Below are 10,420 nucleotides of genomic sequence, written 5' to 3' on the forward strand. Positions count from 1 at the left end.
ATAGATAGATAGATAGATAGATAGATAGATAGATAGATAGATATGGGATAGATAGATATGGGATAGATAGATAGATAGATAGATAGATAGATAGATAGATAGATAGATAGATAGATAGATAGATAGATAGATAGATAGATAGATAGATAGATAGATAGATAGATCACTTTACTATGCATTACGTATAGAATCATATAGATGTAGGAATCTGTTGCTCCAACCCCACATATACATAAGCAAGCGGCTGTGAGGGGCTCATACACATAATAGAAACAATAGGACTGGAAGTCACCATGTCCTGTATAGATCAGGTATACAGTCTATAGGACAGGGCAGTCCCTCACAGCTCCACCATTCAGACACATAGAACCTTGGACGTGTTGTCTCGTTTACTTTGAACCAGAGTATGAGTCTTTATTGGGGTTTTGGGCAGCGGTGCCTGTTGCCACAGAATCATTACATGACACATCTGCATTACAACCACTGGTGCTAGCACTTTTTTTTTTTCTTCCTTTCTCAGAGGCTATTAACTGAACTGAAAGTGCACTGACATAGAGAAAGCAAAAGTTGTCACTCTGATCAGTGAGGCAGAAAGCAGAACAAAAAGTAAACAAACCAATGGCAGCTCCAGAAGGAAGAAGAAGAACGAAAACAAATGAAATTATCACATCACATCATAGAAGGGACATCTTAGCGAGTGCAAGGGGATCAGAGAATATGGAAGGGGCATCCTAGAGTATAAATGGATCATCATAGAGTATAGAAGCGGCATCACAGAAAATACGAGGGGCATCATAGAGTATAGAAGGGGCATCACAGAAAATACAAAGGGCATCATAGAGTATAGAAGTGGCATCACAGAAAATACGAGGGGCATCATAGAGTATAGAAGGGGCATCACAGAAAATACGAGGGGCATCATAGAGTATAGAAGTGGCATCACAGAAAATACGAGGGGCATCATAGAGTATAGAAGGGGCATCACAGAAAATACGAGGGGCATCATAGAGTATAGAAGCGGCATCACAGAAAATACGAGGGGCATCATAGAGTATAGAAGGGGCATCACAGAAAATACGAGGGGCATCATAGAGTATAGAAGCGGCATCACAGAAAATACGAGGGGCATCATAGAGTATAGAAGGGGCATCACAGAAAATACGAGGGGCATCATAGAGTATAGAAGCGGCATCACAGAAAATACGAGGGGCATCATAGAGTATAGAAGGGGCATCACAGAAAATACGAGGGGCATCATAGAGTATAGAAGGGGCATCACAGAAAATATGAGGGGCATCATAGAGTATAGAAGGGGCATCACAGAAAATACGAGGGGCATCATAGAGTATAGAAGGGGCATCACAGAAAATATGAGGAGCATCAGAGAATAGAAGGGGCATCACAGGAAATACAAGGGGCATCACAGAAAATACAAAGGGCATCATAGAGAGTACAAGGGTGATCATAGAGTATAGAAAGGGCATCATAGCGAATACAAGGGGCATCATAGAGTATAGAAGGGGGCATCATAGAGAGTGCAAGGGGTTTAGAGAATATAGAAGGGGCATCATAGAATATAGCAGGGGCATCATTGAGAACACAAGGGTCATCATAAAATATAAAAAGGACATCATAGAGTATAAAAAGGGCATAAGAGTAAAGAAGGGTCATCGTATACAATACATGAGTCATCACAGAGAATATAATAGACATAATAGAGAATATACGAGGTCCAGAATATGAGGTTCAGCGTAGATAATATAAGGGTCCTAAGAGAGTATACAGGTCATCATAGAGAATGTAAGGTTTATCATAGAGAATAGAAGGGTCACTATATAAACTATAAGGTTCATCAAAGATAATATAAGAACATTTATAGGGAAGGTTCTTCACAGAGAAAATATAAGGTTCACCATATATAATATGTAAGGGTCATCATAGAGAGTAAAAGGTTCACCATATATAATATATAAGGGTCATCATTGAGAAAAGAAGGTTCATCATATAGAGAAATGAAGGATCATCCTATAGAAAGTTCACCAGTCATCACAGACAATAGAAAGTTCATCATATATAATATATAAGGTTCATGATAAATATAAGAGAACAGAAGGGTCATCATCGGAGAAGACTGCAGGACCCGGGACGGCGCACAGAGATACATTGTATCCGGCAGGAGGGATGGAACTGCATACAATGTAACAAAGTCCGGCGTCCGCGGGGGAGGGGGCTGTATACACATATATGTGAGGGGGTGACACTTACCGTGCGGGCGGTGGGGGACAGGGAGCCGTTGGGAAGATAGGGGCTGCCCAGGTCCGGGATCATAATGAAGGGATACCCGGGGTACGCCGGGCTCTTGAAAAGGCCTCCTCCTCCCCCGTCCTGTCTCTTCGCGGCTACAACAAGAGAGAAAAAGTTTTATTAACTCCGGAGAAGAGTGTACCCCCCCCCCCCCCAGCTTCCTCCAGAGCCAGCCCGGGTCATGAAGGGGTTAACAGCCAGCGCATGTGGTTATGCGGCACCCACCTTCCTCCAGGCTGTCCCGGCTCTTGTCCCGGAAGGTCTCGGGTCTGGGTGCAGGCCGCCGCTCCGCCTGACACGGGAGAAGAGAAAATAGATGAATCGTACATCATCATCATCATCATCAACATCAACGAGCCTGGGACACACATGTATACAGCACAATAATACATGTCATACATACAGGTCATAAATGTATAAAATATACAGAACACACACACACATACACACACACACACACACACACATATATATATTATACACAACACACTGGTACAGGATATAATACACAGAACACACACATATAGAATATAATATCCAGAACACATACACATATATATTATATACAACACAGTGGTGCAGGATATAATATACAGAACGCACACACACATATATATTATACACAACACAGTGGTAAAGTATATAATATACAGAACACACACATATACTATTATATATAGATTTTCTCCACTAAACACAATAATATTAATGCAGGAATCAGATGATAGAACATGATTGTAATATTATATACTATGATGTTATATACTGGAATCTTATATACTATTATGTTATATACTGTGATGTTAATATATATCATATGAGGAAATATTCTAGAGGTTATAGCAGGGTGTGCGGATAACTCATAGAAAGATACATTAATGATACACAAGATTCATATAACACATCCAGTTATGTAATATAACTACCGACTGATCGCATATAGAACGGGACATGTCATATTAATAGTGATAATAATATAATAGTTCTTCTGATATTATTATTATTATTATTATTATTATCATCATCATCATCATCATCTCAGGTATTTACAGCATCACACAGGAGCTCAGCGCAGAGTTTATAAACTTTCTATTAATTATAAACCTCACAATAGATTTGTGTGACTGGATGAAAAGCAAAAATCATCATATCAGATATAGAATAATAATTATAAAATACACACTGAGCTTTTCACTACAACACGAAAACACAATGTATACAGACACAACACACTGATACACACAATATATACACACAAATATATAGACAGCATAACACACTGATACACAGAATATATACACACACATAAATATATAGACAGCATAACACACTGATACACATAATATATACATACAAATATATAGACAGCATAACACACTGATACACACAATATATACACACATAAATATATAGACAGCATAACGCACTGATACACAGAATATATACACACACAAATATATAGACAGCATAACTCACTGATACACATAATATATACACACATAAATATATAGACAGCATAACTCACTGATACACACAATATATACACACATAAATATATAGACAGTATAACTCACTGATACACACAATATATACACACATAAATATATACACAGCATAACACACTGATACACACAATATATACACACATAAATATATACACAGCATAACATACTAATACACACAATATATACACACATAAATATATAGACAGCATAACACACTAATACACACAATATATACACACATAAATATATAGACAGCATAACACACTAATACACACAATATATACACACATAAATATATAGACAGCATAACACACTAATACACACAATATATACACACATAAATATATAGACAGCATAACACACTGATACATAGAATATACACTCATATATAGACAACTCAACAAAGATACTGTACACACAAGATATACACATAAATATATATACAACACAACACGCTGATACACAGAATATATACACACATGAATATATAGACAACTCAACACAAAGATACACACAATATATACACATACAAATATATATAGAACATAACACATGAACATACAAGATATACACACATAAATACATAGATAACATAACACAAAGATACACACAATATATAAAGACAACACATAAAAACCTATCACACAGATATACAACACATAAAGACACACGTATATACACACTGGGACTTACAAACGGCATTATTATTATTATTATTATTATTATTACTACTCTTATGTTATTTCTTTTATATTATTATTTATTATTATTATTGTTATTATTATTGTTATTATTTAAATAATAATACTAATATTGATCTTTATTCTCTGTGATATTTTCGTGGTTCTCTCTCTCCATTTATTTAATATTCGCCCCTTTAAACTTTGGGATGTGCTCCACATAGTGACAGATAACACAAGGACGAGTGTAGTGTTCAATCAGCCCCCCAACATCACCCCCCGTCCCCCCTTACCTGTACTTCATTGTAAATGACATCTCATCTGACAGTGCCCCCCAGTATTGTGCCCCAAAAACTGCATAATAAATCCCAACACGCAAGTCTATATCCCCCAAAACTCTATAGACTGCGGCCCCCGATACCTGCCCCCCAATCCCCCCTTCCAGGTCGCTCACCTCGGAGTCGGACGAGCTATTCTGATGGGTCTCGGTCTCGTTGACGAGCGATGATTTGACATCGGCCAGATCTCTTTCGGCCGAGGAGTTGTCGGAGATCTTCTCCTCCTGTTCCCCTTCGTCTTTGAAGGAGATCATTTCGTCGTTGGCCCCCAGATCGTCCCCTCCTCCGCCGTTCAGCTGCGGCATGATTACCGCTCCAAGTGCAGCAACAACGACAAGAAGCAAAGACGCGGCTGCGGGAGACACTGCGCCCCCAAAAAGTTTCTGCTGCTTCCCCTGCTCGGCTGCTCCGGCCACACACCCCGCACTCTGTGCTGCCGCGGCTGCTGCTGGAGGGAGGGGGAGGATTTGGGGGTGAGGGAGGGGGAGGCGGGGGGCCCCGGGGTGCTGTGTGCCTGTGCTGGGTCCCTGTCTTTGTGGAGCTGGGGGTGGGGGAGTCGCTGCTCCGGAGTCCTGTGCCCCCCTCCCCCTTCTCTCCACAAATAAAAGAATCGGCAAAGAAGGAGAAGAGAAGTGACCCGGGCGCCGCAGTCCGGACCGATCCCCAAAACCAACGGGGCAACCCCCGAGCCCGCAGCGAGGTGCACGGAGCGCCCGGGATAGAGCAGCGCTCGCCCGGATTGAGTCAGTGGAAGTTACGACTGGAAGGAATCCAGTTCAAAGGCGGCTGTGATTGACAGGAGGAGAGGAGGGAGGGAGGAAGGGGGGACCTAGAGCTGCAGAAGGGGGGGACCCAGCACAGAAGAGGAGGGGGACACAGGAGAGGAGGGGGATACGGGAGAGGAGGGGGTACAGGAGAGGGGGGGACACTGGACAGGGGGGACCCGACACTCTAGAGGGGGGCTGGGGGGATTAGTCACTCACTGGGGGGGAGCAGAAAACTTTCATCACATGGGGGGGGGGGGGGCGGTGACGTTTCTGCAGCTTCATAAATGTCACCAAACAACAAGTGAGAGAACTGCACAAGTCTCAGCGTCCATGTGCAACACAAGAGCCGGGGTGAGGGGGGCAGTGACCCGGCACAGGGGGGCAGCGATCCTGGGATCCAAGACTAATGCAAAGTACACAAAGGAGAAGAAGAGAAGATTCACTTTACTAAAGTGCTGAAGTCGGAAGAGGAGGGCAAGAGGGAGGCGCAGGGAAGTGTGAGCAGACAGTGGGCTGGAGCCTGAAAGCAGGAAGACTGACAGCAACTGGCACTACAGGCAACGCTGACACATGGAGAAACTCACCGAAACATGGACACACTCACCGACACAAGAACACACTCACCGACACAACAACACACTCACCGACACAACAACACACTCACCGACACAAAAACACACTCACCGACACAAGAACACACTCACTGACACAAGAACACATTCACCAACACAAGAACACACTAACCGACACAAGAACACACTCACCGACACAAGAACACACTCACCGACACAAGAACACACTCACCGGCACAAAAACACACTCACCGACACAAAAACACACTCACCGACACAACAACACACTCAACGACACAACAACACACTCAACGACACAACAACACACTCACCGACACAACAACACACTCACCGACACAACACACTCACCGACACAAGAACACACTCACCGACACAAGAACACACTCACCGACACAAAAACACACTCAACGACACAAAAACACACTCACCGACACAAAAACACACTCCCCGACACAAGAACACACTCACCGACACATGTACACACTCACCGACACAAAAACAGACTCACCGGCACAAGAACACACTCCCTGACACAAGAACACACTCACCAACACAAGAACACACTCACCAACACATGTACACACTCACCGACACATGTACACACTCACCGACACAAAAACACACTCACCGACACATGTACACACTAACCGACACAAAAACACACTCACCGGCATAAGAACACACTCACCGACACAAGAACACACTCCCTGACACAAGAACACACTCACCAACACAAGAACACACTCACCGACACATGTACACACTCACCAACACAAGAACACACTCACCGACACATGTACACACTCACCGACACAAGAACACACTCACCGAAACAAGAACACACTCACCAACACATGTACACACTCTCCAACAAGAACACACTCACCGACACAAGAACACACTCACTGACACAAGAACACATTCACCAACACAAGAACACACTAACCAACACAAGAACACACTCACCGACACAAGAACACACTCACCGACAAATGTACAAACTCAGGGACACATGTACACACTCTCCAACACAAGAACACACTCACCGACACAAGAACAAACTCACCGACACAATAACACACTCACCGACACATGTACACAATCACCAACACAAGAACACACTCACCGACACATGTAAACACTCAACAACACAAGAACACACTAAAATATGTACACACTCACCAACACATGTACACACTCAGCAACACATGTACACACTCACCAACGCATGTACACACTCACCAACACAAGAACACACTCATCAACACAAGAACACACTCACCGACACATGTACACACTCATCAACACATGTACACACTCACCAACGCATGTACACACTCACCAACGCATGTACACACTCACCAACACATGTACACACTCACCAACACATGTACACACTCACAACACAAGAACACACTCACCGACACATGTACACACTCACCAACACATGTACACACTCACCAACACATGTACACACTCACCAACACAAGAACACACTAACCGACACATGTACACACTCATCAACACAAGAACACACTCACCAACACAAGAACACACCCACCGACACATGTACACACTCACTGACACATGCGCACTCTCATCAATACAAGAACACACTCACCGAGACATGTACACACTCATCGAGACATGTACACACTCACTGACACATGTACACATTCACCAACACAAGAACACACTCACTGTCACATGAACACAGACACATGTACACACTCATTGACACATGTACACACTCACCGAAACAAGAACACACTCATCAACACAAGAACACACTCACTGACACATGTACACGCTCACCGACACATGCACACACTCATTGACACATGTACACACTCACCGACACAAGAACACACTCACCGACACAAGAACACACTCACCGACACAAGAACACACTCACCGGCACAAAAACACACTCACCGACACAAAAACACACTCACCGACACAACAACACACTCAACGACACAACAACACACTCACCGACACAACAACACACTCACCGACACAAAAACACACTCACCGACACAAGAACACACTCACCGACACAAGAACACACTCACCGACACAAGAACACACTCACCGACACAAAAACACACTCAACGACACAAAAACACACTCACCGACACAAAAACACACTCCCTGACACAAGAACACACTCACCGACACATGTACACACTCACCGACACAAAAACAGACTCACCGGCACAAGAACACACTCCCTGACACAAGAACACACTCACCAACACAAGAACACACTCACCAACACATGTACACACTCACCGACACATGTACACACTCACCGACACAAAAACACACTCACCGACACATGTACACACTAACCGACACAAAAACACACTCACCGGCATAAGAACACACTCACCGACACAAGAACACACTCCCTGACACAAGAACACACTCACCAACACAAGAACACACTCACTGACACAAGAACACATTCACCAACACAAGAACACACTCACCGACACAAGAACACACTCACCGACACAAGAACACACTCACCGACAAATGTACAAACTCAGCGACACATGTACACACTCTCCAACACAAGAACACACTCACCGACACAAGAACAAACTCACCGACACAATAACACACTCACCGACACATGTACACAATCACCAACACAAGAACACACTCACCGACACATGTAAACACTCAACAACACAAGAACACACTAAAATATGTACACACTCACCAACACATGTACACACTCAGCAACACATGTACACACTCACCAACGCATGTACACACTCACCAACACAAGAACACACTCATCAACACAAGAACACACTCACCGACACATGTACACACTCATCAACACATGTACACACTCACCAACGCATGTACACACTCACCAACGCATGTACACACTCACCAACACATGTACACACTCACAACACAAGAACACACTCACCGACACATGTACACATTCACCAACACATGTACACACTCACCAACACATGTACACACTCACCAACACATGTACACACTCACCGACACAAGAACACACTCACCGACACAAGAACACACTCACTGACACAAGAACACATTCACCAACACAAGAACACACTAACCGACACAAGAACACACTCACCGACACAAGAACACTTCACTGACATAAACACACTCACTGACACAAACACACTCACTGACACAAACACACTCACTGACAAACACACTCACTGACACAAACACACTCACTGACACAAACACACTCACTGACACAAACACACTCACTGACAAACACACTCACTGACACAAACACACTCTTTGACACAAACACACTCACTGACATAAACACACTCACTGACACAAACACACTCACTGACACAAACACACTCACTGACACAAACACACTCACTGACAAACAAACTCACTGACACAAACACACTCACTGACACAAACACACTCAATGACACAATCACATTCACTGACATAAACACACTCACTGACACAAACACACTCACTGACACAAACACACTGACACAAACACACTCACTGACATAAACACACTCACTGACATAAACACACTCACTGACACAAACACACTCACTGACAAACACATTCACTGACACAAACACACTCACTGACAAACACACTCACTGACACAAACACAGTCACTGACACAAACACATTCACTGACACAAACACACTCACTGACACAAACACACTCACTGAAACACACACACACTGACACAAACGCACTCACTGACACAAACACACTCACTGACACAAACACACTCACAGACATAAACACACTCACTGACATAAACACACTCACTGACACAAACACACTCACTGACACAAACACACTCACTGACACAAACACTCACTGACAAACACACTCACTGACATAAACACACTCACTGGCACAAACACACTCACTGACATAAACACACTCACTGACATAAACACACTCACTGACACAAACACACTCACTGACAAACACACTCACTGACACAAACACACTCTTTGACACAAACACACTCACTGACATAAACACACTCACTGACACAAACACACTCACTGACACAAACACACTCACTGACACAAACACACTCACTGACATAAACACACTCACTGACACAAACACACTCACTGACAAACACACTCACTGACACAAACACACTCTTTGACACAAACACACTCACTGACATAAACACACTCACTGACACAAACACACTCACTGACACAAAC

General features: G+C 43.3%; 1 protein-coding gene across 9 annotated transcripts in view; it reads right to left on the reverse strand.

Moving 5' to 3' along the window:
• The window catches only part of TCF7L2 (transcription factor 7 like 2), a 197,948-nt gene extending 192,331 nt beyond the window's left edge, over positions 1-5,617 (reverse strand). For 3 of the 9 annotated variants that reach the window (XM_075842782.1, XM_075842777.1, XM_075842776.1), the window contains exons 1-3: positions 4,944-5,613; positions 2,530-2,596; positions 2,266-2,399 (exon numbers count right to left, since the gene is read on the reverse strand). In XM_075842782.1, the coding sequence (XP_075698897.1) occupies positions 2,266-2,399; positions 2,530-2,596; positions 4,944-5,132 (390 nt within the window). In that variant the 5' untranslated portion in view covers positions 5,133-5,613. Of the gene's footprint in view, positions 1-2,265; positions 2,400-2,529; positions 2,597-4,943 lie in introns of all 9 variants that reach the window. The other 6 variants (XM_075842778.1, XM_075842779.1, XM_075842780.1 and 3 more) reach the window with 5 other exon arrangements.
• Positions 5,618-10,420: the final 4,803 nt, after the last annotated feature.

Source organism: Rhinoderma darwinii, chromosome 11 (assembly GCF_050947455.1).
Source record: "Rhinoderma darwinii isolate aRhiDar2 chromosome 11, aRhiDar2.hap1, whole genome shotgun sequence".
Lineage (NCBI taxonomy): Eukaryota > Metazoa > Chordata > Amphibia > Anura > Rhinodermatidae > Rhinoderma > Rhinoderma darwinii.